This window comes from Anomalospiza imberbis, chromosome 13 (genome assembly GCF_031753505.1).
Source record: "Anomalospiza imberbis isolate Cuckoo-Finch-1a 21T00152 chromosome 13, ASM3175350v1, whole genome shotgun sequence".
In the NCBI taxonomy this organism is placed as follows: Eukaryota; Metazoa; Chordata; class Aves; order Passeriformes; family Viduidae; genus Anomalospiza; species Anomalospiza imberbis.
This window is the reverse complement of record NC_089693.1, coordinates 10,423,014-10,438,782: the sequence shown is the minus strand read 5'-3', so window position 1 is coordinate 10,438,782 and position 15,769 is coordinate 10,423,014. Positions and strand designations below refer to the sequence as shown.

Here is a 15,769-nt window from a genome sequence, read left to right as displayed (position 1 = left end):
ATCCACTCATTATTTTCATTCTCTAGATTTTAAGCCCATTGCTTGGTGTGCAGTATTAGGGGTTTTCTTACATTGCTGCCAGTTTTCATTCTCCCTTTCCGTGTTTCCAGACCTAACTACATATGCTAAGAAAGGCTGTTCCCTAGTAGCAATTTTTCCTTCAAGCTGATAAAGGTTCCGTTTGAATGTCAGACTTTGAAACAACCAAATATACTTTCTCATTTTCACCTAGTGGCTGATCAAATAAAACCTCAGTGCAGTGGTCCCTCTTTTCAAATCCATGGTATAAAAATATACCTCATGGTCTCTAAGGGCTACAGCACACCCTTCTCCCCGGTATGTAACAGACCCATGTTTCATATATCCTTCAGAAAGGCAGACTATGAATCCACCAAACTGCAGAAGAGATTTGAAAGCACACTGAGATAAGCACGTGAGTACAAAAGAGAGGAGGTGGAATTTTTTAAGGACAGAGAATACTGACCTAAACCAGAGCACAGAAACACTAACTAGCATGTGAAGCAATTCTATCCATGCAGCACAAAATATACATTTTTAGAAAGAAGATTCTTGGAGATTTAAACCATAAACTATGTACATAGCTCCCTCTGATGACCATTGGACACGATACAATGCAAGTCTCCTTTTACTTTTGTTCCTGCATTCAACTGACAGCTGACTGGTTAAATTCTAATTGCTTCCAAGTGAGGTCAGCAAAGGTATTTATCGAAAAGGACTGAACAGGCTCAACACACACATGCACGCGCACGCATAAGCACATACACACCATCTCTCCAGCCTGTTGATTTATGGAAACAATTATAATTCTGGTGGAGTCTTTCTGAGCTGAGGAAGCTTGTAGCTACAGTAGAGTGTCTCATGTTGCAAAAAGGAGACAACAGAAATGGAGTACTTGGGTATCCAGCTCTTATCAACAGGAACAAGTAAGTTATTTGTCCTTTACAAGATTATTCAACAGTTTCTAATAGCTAATAATTTATTTTTATTTCCACATGCTAGATGTTAAAAAAAGAATTAAGAAAACTATTTCTACTAATAATCGGAAAAGGGTAGGAATAAAAACACAGGGCTAAAGCCATGAGATCTGTTTTGAAACCTGAACTAGAGAAAAGTTATATGATAGATTGTGCTAATAGTAAACATATAAGTATGAAGTAATCAGGAAAATTTTATCATGCATGAGAGTTGAAATTAATCAATATGAGATTTTTGGAAGGACTTAAAACTGAAGGGAGAACTACGTTTACAATCAATGTAAATATCTGGTTATGTAAAAAGTTTTATGAGATATATCTATTGTACATGCATTAGCATATTTTTAAAAATGAGCTCAGTATGTCATGTATTTCTATGTAGTACTTTTTATTAGCATAATGTATCCTTGCATGTTTGTAACAATTGAGCATAACGACTTACACATGCACCTTTTCTCACAGATCTTTTACTTTCAGTGCAAGCAGCAAATTCAAGTAGTAAAGAAGGTCACAACAACAAAGGTTTTTATAACTTGTGTCTTTAAAGGATATTCTGACTGAAGAGATATTTAAGAAGCTCTTCTATTTCGCCATTAACTATTAAGGAATAACGATCAGAATTCTAGAAGAGGGAGCAATCTCACTTAAATGAATCTGTAACTCATAAAGACAGAAGGCAGGTCGGTGACCTAAGAGCAACAGTCTACTTGAGATTTAATTTTCATTATGTTGTTCATGAACACCCAGAACACTGCACTATAATGCACAAATGGATACTGACATGGATCCTGCCAATTTTGCTCTACAGATCATACTTTTACATTATCTTTCTAATGGGCACTATATCTTTAGCTTGCAATGACATGACTCCAGAGCAAATGGCTACAAATGTGAACTGTTCCAGCCCTGAGCGACATACCAGAAGCTATGATTATATGGAAGGGGGGGATGTAAGAGTGAGAAGACTTTTCTGTCGAACTCAGTGGTATATGAGGATTGATAAGCGAGGCAAAGTGAAAGGGACAAGAGAAGCAAACAACAACTACAGTAAGTAATATCTTTGCTTTTCCTAAGTTTTTAGAAATTTACACATCGTTATTTCCTATCCCTTGATTTACCATAATTCCAAAAGAGTTTTGTATCATGTACTGACCATTGTGTAAAACAAGTTTTCCAATTAATTGTACAGCAGGACATTTGCTATTGATTTTGAAATGCGTCATTTTAAAAACTGCATTGTAGATCTGTTAATGTATTAGTTACAGCTGGGAACTATTAGCAAACAGAGAGCCTATTTTAACAAGTGAACTAAGGTTGCAAGTACGAAAATGTATAACAACCAACTCTCCTCATAAAATACTCCTGAAACATTAAACCACATTTATATAGTGCACAAACTACCTAAAAGTTTGGTGTGTTTGAGTTAACAATTAAAACAGAAATACTAGAAAGTTCAATGGAAAGAATTATGTAAACTCTCTTGCAAAATCTTTCAGATAGTTTGCCAAGCCAGGAACAAAATCGATTATAGTTTCTGCAGTTCATTATTACAATGATCATGATGCTGAAAAAATATTCTCCTCCCTTTCTTCTAAAACCATGACTCATCTAAAGAGAATGGACATACAATATTTTATGAAGCTGTACCAAATACAAATTCTGAATTGGAAAAAAAATTGTTTGTGGAAATATGTATTTTTCACATAAATACCTATATAACCTTTGATTAATATTTGAAGACATCAATTTTTACAGTCACTATTTTTGTCACTTTGTCTTTTGTGTTCTTACAAATGTATTGGTTATTCATCTGCTTGAAAAGGCATTACTTTATTAAGATGCAACAGGAAAATACATAGGATTATACTGCATATTTCAAACAAGATTATAACAAAAAGAGGCCAGGGACATGCTGGTCTAGTGCTTAGAGACAAATAAAAGGACAAATATATTTCCAAGAATGCTGTTAAATAATGATTTAATTTGTTGGATATAATAGTGTGCTTTTTATAATAGCAGCAGCAAAAGAAACCCATAAATCAAACTTCAAGAACTGTTAGTGTGTCTCAGCCTTCAGCTGAAGCTGAGTGCTTGTTTTCTAACAGAGCAGCACTGGTGTGCTACACGCCTGGCTAGTGGGCTTCATCATTTATTTCTTTACTTCATGACTACATTAAGTACTTGGCAACTTGTGTGGCTAAAACTGCATTGACTAATGTTACTGTTTCTTTTAAAATTTGTTTCCATATGTCTCCTTTCTTCCTACACTGTTACATAGTGAATAACCATATTCCTCTGAAAGACAACACATGGCCAGCAGCCAACTAAATTATTTAGTCCATATTCAAGAAGACTCCCTTTGAGTTTCAGGAGGGCATTGCTACAATAGAGATCCATAGGACTAGTTTTGAAGTGAAATGTTGTTCTCATAAAAAAATCACTGGAAAAATGTTACTGACTGTTGAAACGGATTCTTCTGAATTAATGCAGATAAGTGAATATTCACAATACCCAATTTTTTTCTGTTATTATTTACAAACACATTATGACAGCATCTAGAGCTAAGTTATTTATTAAATAGAGTTGCTTTTTTAGTTCCATAATGCTTAAGTAAAATTTTGTTAGCAATTTAGCATTATGTCAAATTCAAGCAGAGGTTCTCTGAAAGATTCCATTCTGCTTAAAAACATTAATGACACCTTTAAACATTCTGTAGTGATCCAATTACAGAACACCACATCCTCTTGTGCCAACAGTGTAGTCTCTTGCAATTTCCTGAACACTTCAAGATAATTTAGTGATGGTAACTAACTATTATGAATTACAGAAAGGCAAACTTGAGTCACTAAACCCTTACATTTACATTGCAGTGGAAAAAAAACCAACCCAATCTTTTTTCTGGTAAATGCAATGAGTATGATGAGAAAAAACAAATGAAATTGTAATGGTTATCTGCTAACTGATGTGCACCACGATGAACCGTCTCTAAATTGGCAGAAGGATGTAGGAAGTTCCCACCATCTTAACTTTAATACTCTAATTTATCTATTGTATCTTAAGGAATAACACCCAAATGCTTTTGTTGCCCAAGTAGATAGGCAAATATAGACAGAGAGGACTAGGAAAATGTGAACACTGTTAATCTGGATTTTCTCAAACTAAAGAAATTAGTACTGTAGCAATATTATGGGAACACTTTTTGTTCAATAGAAGATGTAAACAGCCTTTTTGAAGATGTGCCTATGGCTCTCTACTAAAATCAATAACCATAAAGAAAATTATATGAGGGGGCAAAAAGCAAAACAAACAAACAACACAGAAAAAATAATGCTCACCTGGACTACTACACCTTCCCTAAGGAAAAAAAAAAAAATTAGAAGTTTAAACTGTCAATTTTTATCCAGGTCCTCTGAAAAGCGTAATTTTAAAACCATACAGATGAAAAAGATGTATTTCTGTGTGTTCAAACATTCTTGTTCCATGATTTCCAGTTCTGAAAGTTAGTAAATCAAACCTGTTTCTTAGGATGGAATGCCAGAACTGCTGTAGTCAAACTAATCAATGGACACGAAAAGTGTTGCTCCAAGAGGTTTCTTCTCATTTTATCCCAATTTTCCACTTACATAATAAATTAATTATTTTCCCTTTTGAATTTGCTGACTTGTGCTACTAAAATAAGAAAAAAATCATATTTTTACCTATCATAACTTATCTTCATAAAGGAAACTGTCCTGACAGTTTTGTAGCTCAAGTGAGCTACTTCTTTTCAGCCTGTGAGGTGTGAAGCATGAATATTGTGAAGAACAATCTTCACACTGAGAAATGTCTGTAGAAGGATAACTTCATCACAACTTTGGGAAGTGCCAAAATTCATAGTGGTTCTCTCATCAATTGGGACTATAACTATAAGAACGCCAAGATGGTGAGGAATTAAGGTTTTGTATTTCAAACTTCTCTAATTACAGAATAAATATATGTACACACACACACACATACCATGAAAGTAACAGCACAAATAGTGAAAGTGTTAAAATTTCTAAGGTTTTCAGTTAACAGCCACTGTATTAAATGTGTGTGGATTCAAACTTCACAACATAACCAAATACTGAACTAAATCTTCACTCACCAATTGTAAATAATCTGTATTTATCAGATTTTTGCTTCTAAAAAACATTAGGTTTTAGTTGCTTAGTTATAGAAATATGTGAGTGCTGTCTCAGTGCAAGCAAATTGCCAAATCCTGTTTACAACAGTGTTGACCTTGTTAGGTACCCAAAGAATATGGTTCTGTGCACATTTCAGAAAGCAGTAGAGCCTTCTGGTGGACATAAAGGTGATAACTCAAGAGTGAACTAATCAAATCAGAGGACAGCGATCTCCACTAAGTAGGGAAAATCAATTTGCACCTGACAGCTTTGCTTTCAATCTGAAAACTAAATGGCAGAGGGAGAACTGAGAGTCACCTACTGAAAAACTCAAGCAAGAATTAGGCAGCAGCCAAGAGGTTAGGTCACCCAGAAAAATCTGTCATTATTCATAAAAAAAAATTCTCTTTTACAAAAATTTACTATAACTTAACCAAAGCCTGAACCTTTTTAACAAAAAATTAATTCTGCATCTTGTTAGGAAAAGAATCTAAGTGTGCACACAAAGCACGCTTTTTGAATTCATGATTGTAAAATGTGAGATTGACTGAACAAATCTTGGAGATAACAAGGCAATTTGCTAACTCTTAATCTTTGATAGAAAAATAAATCACTCCTTATCACTGTTTACTCCTGCTTTCATTTCAGTTTGCGTTTCAGAATTTTGCCAGATTTAGTTAATTTTGTTCAGAAAAAAGGCATCAAAAATCAGAGTTTGTTTTGACTCTATACAAGAGGATTTTTAACTATGACGGGATGATGCTTGAGGACTTTCCATGCTCTGTTGCCTTTGGAATCTCATTTTAAAGACTTCAAAGGGTCTCTTAGTTACTAGAAAAGCCTTCCCGGAACCTGAATCCTAACATGTCTGATCCTATCATATTCCATGTGTGCTTTAAACCCAGAAAAAACCTATTTCCTCATTTTTTTCAGTGGGTAAAGCCAACCAAAGAAAAAGTAGAGAAAGTAGTCTAGTGAGATCTTGACATAAAATGGCTGAAATCTTGATTATAATTTTATCTTAGAAAACTACTTCTATTTTGATAAGAATCCAACAAGTCAAAGTTTTCAGCAATATTAAATGAACTTCAACTCGGTTTTGCTCAAATGTAAACCCTAACTGATGATAAAATACACTTTATACTCATCATAGTGATTAAATATTCCAACTTGCTTAGAAATCAGAATTACTTCCACTAGCATTTTATAGACGCTTCTTAGCATAAAAGAAATGTAAGTATGCTGTATTACTGTATAAATTTTGTTTCTGTTGCTTAAATACATATTACATAGATGAACCAAGAAGACTCAGCTCCTGAAAATCAGGTATTTCAAGACAGGTATTGATGGACTAGATGCAGTTAAGAGTTATACATGTTCCAGACAAACAGAAAGTCTGTCTCTGCAACTGCATTCTTGGTTTTTCAAGAGGTTGTGGTTCAACCAACACTTTGGTGCCAGAACACAAACCTTCACTAACATGGAAGTGGTTTTGCTTCACATTAGTACTCTGCTAATCTTTCAAACTATAAACAGAAGGATTTAATTCAAATGGAAATATAGGCATATCCTCTCAAAACCTAACCCACAGCACCAAGGATGACTTTCTCTCCCAGAGTAACTAATCAAACCTAATAAAGCAGATTCCCCTGCTGTCTCTCCAGTTCTTTGTCTGGCACTGGGTGTACCCTCAAGTGTCAGGCAGCAGAGAGATCTATGCCTATCCCTCAGCCTATGCCTTATCACAAATCCCTGGTTTTCACCCTCAACTGGTGATGAAGATGGGTTTTAGCAAAGATGCAGATAAGAGAAGCAGCTGAGTTATACCTGTCTTACAGCTTCTATTGAGTTTTTTGGTGAGTGTAGCCTTTGGGGAGGTGAGAAGAAAGCAGGATGTGAAGCCTTGAATGATTGCAGACAACTTCTTCAGTCTCACCTATCAACATCCAGATCACTGCTCAACTGGCATAGTATAAGAGGGGTGCCACAGAACACAAACCTGTTTACGACTTCTGAATTTACTTCCTGAATCTTCATCACCTTGTCTATTCTTAGGCATTTGCCAGCTGAAAAATATGTGTAAAGCCAGACGGTAGCAGTTTACACTCACTTTCTTCTCACTCATGAGCAAAAATGATTGCATAAGCTCTGTGGGGGAAAACTCAAACCTCTGGCCTCAGGCCCAGGCAGCAGCTCCACAAGTTAACATACACCAACACTGCCTGCCTGGGGGAGCTTCAAAACTGAGCTAACATCAGTCTAAGCAGTGAAAAAATCTGAGTCTATACACATTGCCCCTACTGATTCCTTCGACCTTGATACACCCTCATAGTTCAGCTGTGACTTGGCAGTTTTTCTGTATCTCTCAATGCTGAAATTTATCAGACATGAGAAATAGTGCACTTTTATAGAACGAACAATCCAATTTAGCAGCCAACTGCAGAAGCAGTTGCAGTATACATATAAAGATAAATTGCAGCTCCTTTTCCCCCACAGCTTTCTCCCCTACATTGTTTACAATTTCTGAATCTTCAAAAAATTCAGTGCTGTATCATTAAGTATGCTATTGCTCCATCCTGAAGAAAATGTGCTGAAGTGGCCCTGACCTGAGACTCAAGAGACTTGAGGCTAATTCAAAGTTCTAAGCAATTTGCTTACAGACTGGGAAAATTCTTCAAACTCTCTGTGCCTCTATAAAAAAGATATTCACCTCTCTGTAAAGAACTTTAAAATGTATTAGTGAAAAAACTTCCGAACCACAAAAGAATTGTGTGTTAATATTATAAACATTAAATAATTTGATAATAGAATATTAATTGACTAATAGAAAATAAACTAGAAATCCTGAAGTCAGTAGCTAGACAGAAAAACACAGAGCTCAGATGAATCTTAAAGAAGCAATTTTCATACAGGCAAATAGAATCTGGTATAAAATTTAATTCCTTATACAGTCAGTCTTGCAAAACAAAGCCTAAATCCAGATAATCCCCCTCACAGCTTCCAACTTTCTGTATTGTTTGAGTATCTGAAAGTGATTGTTTCAGATTTCTAGGTTCCTGGAATATACAACAGAGTTGGCTTTCCTCCCCATCCTCCTTAAAGCTTAGGGAGACCAAGGCATCCTAAACCATATAATTACACTGTTCCACACTACAAGATCTATCAACTAGCAGTATATTTTGGAATACATTTCTCATCAAAACAGAGCAAGTTTAGGCAAATGTAGGCTGTTACTCTTCATGGGTGGCACACTGCTTTTGTTGCATAATTGACTGTCTATGACTATATTTGGCAACTGTATTTCAATTGTCTTGTTTGACCTTTGACATTATTTTTAAATCTGGATATGAAAGAAAGATCAAGTTCGCCTTCTGGTGTATGCAATTTAGAAACATAATTAATAAAAAGTTAATAATAAAAATTTTTATGGCAGTAACATAATAGAGGTTAACAATTATAGCACTGAATTGTCACACTTTAAAACTTTCATAACACATGACATCATTTATTCAAATGGAAAAAATTCCTTGTAACAATTGGCGTTGAAAAGTTAGAAGTGGATATTCAAGATGTGGCCCACAACTTCATGAAAATACACTAAAGAAGCAATAAAAATACCAATGCAATCAATAGGCTCCTTTGACTATTATTTAGCTTTTAAAACAAAGAACAAAACCAGGATGAAGTTTTTAAAGGGTCTAGATACTCTGTTCAAAGCACTGAAATCTTCCTGCTGCATCCTGTTTTTCAAAATTAAGCCCAGTCAGAATATGGATAGATTAACTCAAAACTATAAATGGAAACAGCACACATGACCATTCCATGGCATTGATGAACACAGTGACTTCAACAGGCATCAACATACACCACTCATATCCATCTCTTCAATGATGACACATTTTGAATGCCCCCATAACCTGGGGGATTTTTTTTAAGGTGTTTCTTAGTGTTAGTACTTCCATTTTTGGTAAGCTGGCTTGCTTCCTTTTAAATGTGTCAGCAGACACTGGGAGGTGCTATAGACTATAAAACAAAGGTGATCAGACTTGTCCTTGGCTATTTTGGTACCTTGGGTTTTTAATATTTGTCTAACTAGAAGGTATTGTATTTCAAAGTAGAAAGAAATAGCCCCAACTGTTAAAAAGAAGCATATTTTCCTTAATAACCTTGCTAATTTTATATGTTTTATTATGATCTTTAAATGTCACATGGGATTTGATATTTCAATCAAAAGTAAATGTTTACAAAAAAAAAAAAAAAGAGATAACTTTATGACTGTTAAACACAGAAATTCTTTTAGATGAACATACATATTATCTAGAGCTGAAAAAATATTAGAGGGAAAAATAACCACAACCAACATCAAATTTGGAAGAGATTGTATGTGAATCTGTGCTGCAGTCCCTGAGCTGCTCAGGTGAACTGGTGCTGTTGTTCAGTGGCTTTGTGTGCACAGCTGGAATGCAGTGGCAAATGTGGAGTTTTACATGCCAGGTGTGTGGAAACGCTCACTGCAAGAGCTTGCTGGCTTCTTGTATAGCACATTCACAACATTATATGGTGATGATAGCCTTGCCCTTTGAGTGGTCTACATGAACTCTAAGGGTGGCAATGTTCAGGCTCTCTAGCTAGTCACTAAGCAGATGGATTTGGGAGAGAACGCTGATCTAGGCAAGGGAAGAAGGCAGAAAACAGTGGAGTGATTATGGAATCTTGTGGAAACAAGAGCTGCACTCCCTGACAGAAACTCTGAAGTAAACCAGAAAGGATAACTGAATCCTGGAGAGTGCAGTCAGGACTAACACAATAGGAAACTGCAACTTTCACCAGCTTTCAAAAGCAACTTTAATTCCACCAAGCTAATTTATTTCCTTTGGAATAGCCCAGGCAGCTTGGGGACTGCACATAATGTGCAAGACGATACACAGAAATCCAAGGAGTTCTTGAGTGCTTATTGGTGACACTTTACAAGGATTTAGGAAACTAGCTATGTAAATCCAGCACAGGGTGATTCAAATAACGGAACTTGCTTGATAGAGCTGCCTTACAACAAGAGAGATTTACCCTGTGGGAAAGGCAAGCACAAGATCTCCCTCAGCAGCAGCCCTTTATGTTTGCTTGTGGGAAAACTGCACCTGAGAAGTCCTGAAGTCATCACAGCCATGTTGCTTCCCAATTCTACAGCAAAAAATTGTAATAGTACCTTTACATACGGACAGGGACAAATACGTGGGCTCACTGAGATTCATCCCAGCTGAATTCCACACAAACAGCAGGAGTGCCTGCATTAGTTCAACACCATCTTAGCAATATCAAACAAGAACATAGCACAAAAAGAATTCTCTGCCATGTACATCTCTGACCACATCTGAACTGTAAATGTGACAGAACTCACACAGCACTCTGCCTGCAAACATTGCTACTAATCAAAACTGAAATTGTATACAAGTACTTTCAAACTAACTGGTGACAAAAAGCCACTCTTCCCATTTCAATAAGCTCCACACTTCTAACCAAACTTCTTACATTTTTCTCTGAGCGTGGAGATTCCGCTCAGTATTTCCAACAAAGACTGAAAACCAAAAGCAAATTAAAAGGTACATAATTCCCAGGGGAAGCAAGTTCTTTAGAGCACTCTAAATGACTGCAAACCAGTCAGAAAAAAAAGAACGAAACATGTTTATGCCCAAATTATAATTTCAAAAAGAAAATTCATCCATTCAGGAAATGAAATACCACCTACCACACTAGGCAAAGGACAACTTCAGAATGATGACAAAAATCCCAGCAGGAAACGAACAGAGAGCCTCTTCCCTGTAAGGAATCCACCTCTCCTAACTGCTGGCCAGCTAAAAGGGCCTGGCTCTGCCCTCCTTCCTCTCATTAGTAAGTAATCAGGTACACAGGTGCTTTGAGTCTCTTGCTGTTTTGCAGCCTGCCATCCCATCAGTACTGGCACTGTTTCACAGAGCAGAGCATTCTCTCTGAGCATCTGCTTCAGTAGCCAGAAAAGGTTTCTTATTGAGGCTGTGAAAGACAGTCTGGCATGTTCTTCTACTTTATTAACAGTGCAACAGCCACATATTTGGGTGAATTTGTGTTGGACTTTGTAGTAGATATTTATTAGTTCAAAGGAAATCACATGTTGCATGAATTTTGAGAGTAGCCTTAGGAGAGTCTGTTCATATTATAAAGTAAATGGCAAGAGTCCTAGGCCACTTATAGTCATCCATTTAAATGCCTTTTAAATTGAGCAATTAAAATAACACAGCTATTAATAAAACCAAGCTTTTAGATTATTATACACCAATTTCAATCAGAATGTTTATATTAGCAAACTGGTTCCCAACCTCCTTTACCAAATATCAAACTAAAATTACTTTGCATGCCTTCATTTCTGATTGCACCCTTATGTGACTTGGGAAATTCAGTCTATATTACTGAAGAGAACTATCATGAAACAAAATTAAAGAAAAAAAAAATTACCACATCTTTCTAGGAAACTATTACCACATATTTCGCAGAAATCATGCTCTGTTGATTTTTTAGCTAAGTAATCCAGTGTTTTGAATTTGAATTCCTCTAATTTAGTCACATTTGTCTGGGACACATTCTAATTAAAACTTCTGAAATTGCACTTTTATCCAGAGGGAACATTGGAAGCAAAACCAGTCTATACCAAAACCATAAAATTATCATTAGACCAAAAGGAGAATTTTCAAATTATTCATAACATACAAGGCAAACCCCACTAATTTAGTTTGGTGATGAACAGCCTAACTCTGATCCAGGGAGATTATTTAAGAGAAACAAATGAGCAACAATGGCTGTATCATTTAAGCAGAAAATGATCTAGTGATAAAAGATATATTTATCATAAATATAGTGAGAAATTATTGGAGAATTATTCAGAACTGTTCAACATTTGAAATGGAATACACTTCTATGTTTGTCAAAACATGACTTTTTCTTCTTAGATAACAAAATATTCCATAAACACAAGTAGGTATCTGTACACTGTCCTTTTCACATAGGATCTGTAGACAACCCAGAGACAGTTCTCTAAAAAGGCTGACAACTACTCAAGGATCACTTCAAGCTACCTTAAAAAAGGGCAATACTAAAGCCTAAACCCCACAGCAAATACATGGCGCTTACACTTATAAATCACTTTAGGTGGTATCTACAAAAATGTGCAAGTTGCCACTGTTATGCAATTGTGTGAGACAAAATTATCAGAACCCATGTTTTCTGACTTTGCCCTAATCACTTGTAAGTGATAATCCTGTATACATAAGATAAAGACACTTTTCTCCTGCTAGGCACAATTAAAATCATGACTGCCATTACGAAAATCTTTTTTCCCTTTCTTCCTCTTCACATTGCTGTTCACTGTTTTCTGTCTGTGACATAATTTTGTTTAGGGTATCCTTATTGATGTAAGAGAAAATAGAATAAATATTAGTTTTGTACAAACTATTTCCCCAATAGACTACCCAGATTCAAAGGTGGTCATCTCTTTTAAGGTGATTTAGGAAAATGAAGAATATTTCTGTCTGTATACAACACTGTAAATATTGAGGATTTTGGATCACAATTTATTATATTGTCTTGTTCATACTTCAACAATGCAGTTCTGGGTGTTTTCAGCTGAACTGAGCTTAGCAAGGAGATTTGTTTGTTACTCTCCAACACCAGACCCGTCACAGTAGGATGGTTCCTTTCTTTGTTTTCCTCTTAAGAGCTATCTGGCAGCTGCACCCCAAACTAGCCTCTGTCAGTGGATTCCTAAAGAATTCTATATACATCATCTCTTGTAATCACATGTGCTGCAATCTACATCACAGGTGGTATTGTACAAAAAGGTCGGATTTGAGCCCTGTCAGACTGTGCCATATTTGTTTCATTAACTTTGATTTATATGTTAAAAAAAACAATTCCCTCTCTGTATGCATGGTATTTGATTAAAATAAATTCTCAACAACACAGAGATGTAATCAACATGACAAAGTAATTGCCAAGAAGTACAGCATTAGCTCTTTTCAACAAAAAGTCAAAATATGGCTTTTCTATTCATACTGACTTAGGGATGAATTATAGAAAACTATCATTGATGATCTAAATAGCGGCTGTTGAAAGTAAAGAATATTGCACAGCTGTGGAGGAGTTAAGTTACTGACTAGTGGAAAAGCTATCTAACCCTGTGATTCATTAGGAAAAGTTTGCTCAAGAGTTGAAAGACCCATATTAGGAAAGAGACAAATACATGCCATTTGTAAAAGTCTGACTCTACTGAAATCAGTAAAAGTTTTGTTACTGATGCCTATCCATGGCTGGGGAGTTTATTTAAAAATATGGCAAACAATAACTATTGCTTCTGCAAATCCATGTGCTTTTACTTTGAGATACTGTTTCATAACATTGGTAATAAATACTGGGCATAAAGAGAAATGAAATTCCTGTTCCACTATTAATCTTTTCCTGACTTTCAAGTCAGAATGACTTCTCTATCTTATCGATGTCTATGTAGGAGTAATGCTGATATCACTATGAATTCTACTTAAGATATGGTCTGAAAAGCACAGTACACCAGAAAAAAACTCAATTTAGGATACTCAAAAAATAGTTAGCTGTCACTTTTCAAATATATGTGCAAATTTACATTTACATATGAAAGATACAACTGGAAGTTTATTCTAGGTTTTTCTGACCTATATTAAAAGCACAGATTCACATTTCTAAACTGACAAAAAACTGATAGCATTATTTATAGTGAATACATATTCAATAGTAGAAGTATAATCTCATTTTGCGAATTTTTTTCCCACCATAGAACATTTGCATTTACATATGAATCAAGAATATATTGATACTCATGGGGGAATTAAGGTGGCACAAAAAGATGAAGTTAAGAACAGCAAAATTACTTTGTTTCATTTTGTGTGGTAAAAAACAATCATCATCTCAGTAAATTTGGGTAGTGTTTCCCCAGCTCTTTGCTGCAATACAGCTGAAGTCACAGATATTTTATGCAAAGAAAGAAAAGGTTTCTTCACCACTTTAAGTGCTTGGAATAGCCATAATTGTTTCAGTCAGAGCAAAAAGCATAGCAAATCCTTTACTAAGAACAGGTTTTCTTTATATATTTGAGAACATACCACTACGGGCACAGCCAAGCCCTGTGCTCTTTTAACTGTACACTCTTCAAGGCAGTTCAAAAATTTCCTGCTAAGTTCAATGTTATGGAGTCACTATTCTTTTATGGTACAAGCACTAGGAAAGAATAGTACCATAAGGAGTAGAAATTATCATAAATACAATGCAGACTCAAGAAAGGCTGTCAAACTGAGTCTGCCAATCACAGAATTATGCAAGCTTAATGCAAATCCACCACAAAATAAAAATGTAAGAGCTGCAAACCCTTTATTTGCACATGCAGCATCTACGACCCAGTCCAGATTCTTACATTTAAACCCCATAACCAATTACCTGAGTCATCTAATTTTATAAAACTATGGAAGAAATCTCATTTTACTCTGCTTCCTTAAAACAAACATTTTATTCTTCCCTTCTTGAACAAGGTTCTTGTTCAAGCCCATTACTGAAATGCATGTTTTCAAATATCTACAACTCACAGACCAGCTGTTTTCCAGATTTTAAAGGGGTCTGTATACTCTGCTACAGGTTGCTTATGTAGCACTTCTGTGGAGCTCATCAAACTTTCATGATACCACTACATATAAGAATAAACTGTAGCAGAAAAAATTGAAAAGTGGAACATTCTCAAAGGCCCCTGACTGAAACTGTTCTCTAATGCTTGAATGGTATGAAATCTGCCATTTATTTCAAGGTCAAGAGAAAAGTATGTCTTTACACTTATGCCAATGCACTGCACTGTTGTCTATCAAAAAGCTTGGTTGATTATCATCAGAGATGGAAATTTGAAATGTTACCAATATAACAATATGGATGCCAGAATGGATCTGAATTTAAGTTATTAAATCCTTTAACAGACTGGTCACAGATATCTTTATTACAAACAGTCACTTTATAGTGATACAGCAGTAACCATGTGCTTTGAGAGCCGAGAAAATGAAGTACTGCAGTTTACAGGCACAAGAGAGCTCACATCCTTCCTTAGGCAGCTCAGGGTCACAAGAAACTTTCCTTACTTAAAAGGAAAGGTAAAGGTAAAGGTAAAGGTAAAGGTAAAGGTAAAGGTAAAGGTAAAGGTAGTGAAGTAATTTCCACCATATTTTACATGCTCTGGTTAATTGAGAATACTTTACGTGGAGTCCTTGGCGATAATGCAAAGAAACACTGGGTAAGAAAACAAGGCAGTTTTCTAACTTCATAGTTACCCTTTTTTATGGTCCCTCTATATATCTTTAGCTAATATAAACTGATAATTTAATTAAAATAAATATAACCTCGCTGATTCACACATGGGGATATAAAAATCAGAACAAAAACAATGGGAAACTTGTGTACAACCAACAATATACTAAAAATGTGTTAAAGTTAATTAAAACATTTAAAGAAATATCATATAATTTGGCTAATCCTGTGCTCTATTAATTCTTCAGTACTTATTTCTTTTTCCATTACTTTTTTACATTAGCTATGACT

At 35.4% G+C, this 15,769-nt stretch overlaps 1 protein-coding gene and 1 long non-coding RNA gene across 6 annotated transcripts in view; one reads left to right on the top strand and one right to left on the bottom strand.

Moving 5' to 3' along the window:
* The window catches only part of LOC137481914 (uncharacterized), a 92,334-nt gene that overhangs the window by 50,007 nt on the left and 26,558 nt on the right, over positions 1 to 15,769 (bottom strand). The gene's annotated exons all lie outside the window — the stretch shown is intronic.
* The window catches only part of FGF7 (fibroblast growth factor 7), a 29,320-nt gene continuing 14,059 nt past the window's right edge, over positions 509 to 15,769 (top strand). Inside the window, exons 1-2 of one of the 4 annotated variants that reach the window (XM_068203890.1) lie at positions 509 to 944; positions 1,473 to 2,042. In XM_068203890.1, the coding sequence (XP_068059991.1) occupies positions 1,757 to 2,042 (286 nt within the window). In that variant the 5' untranslated portion in view covers positions 509 to 944; positions 1,473 to 1,756. Of the gene's footprint in view, positions 945 to 1,457; positions 2,043 to 15,769 lie in introns of all 4 variants that reach the window. The other 3 variants (XM_068203892.1, XM_068203889.1, XM_068203891.1) reach the window with 3 other exon arrangements.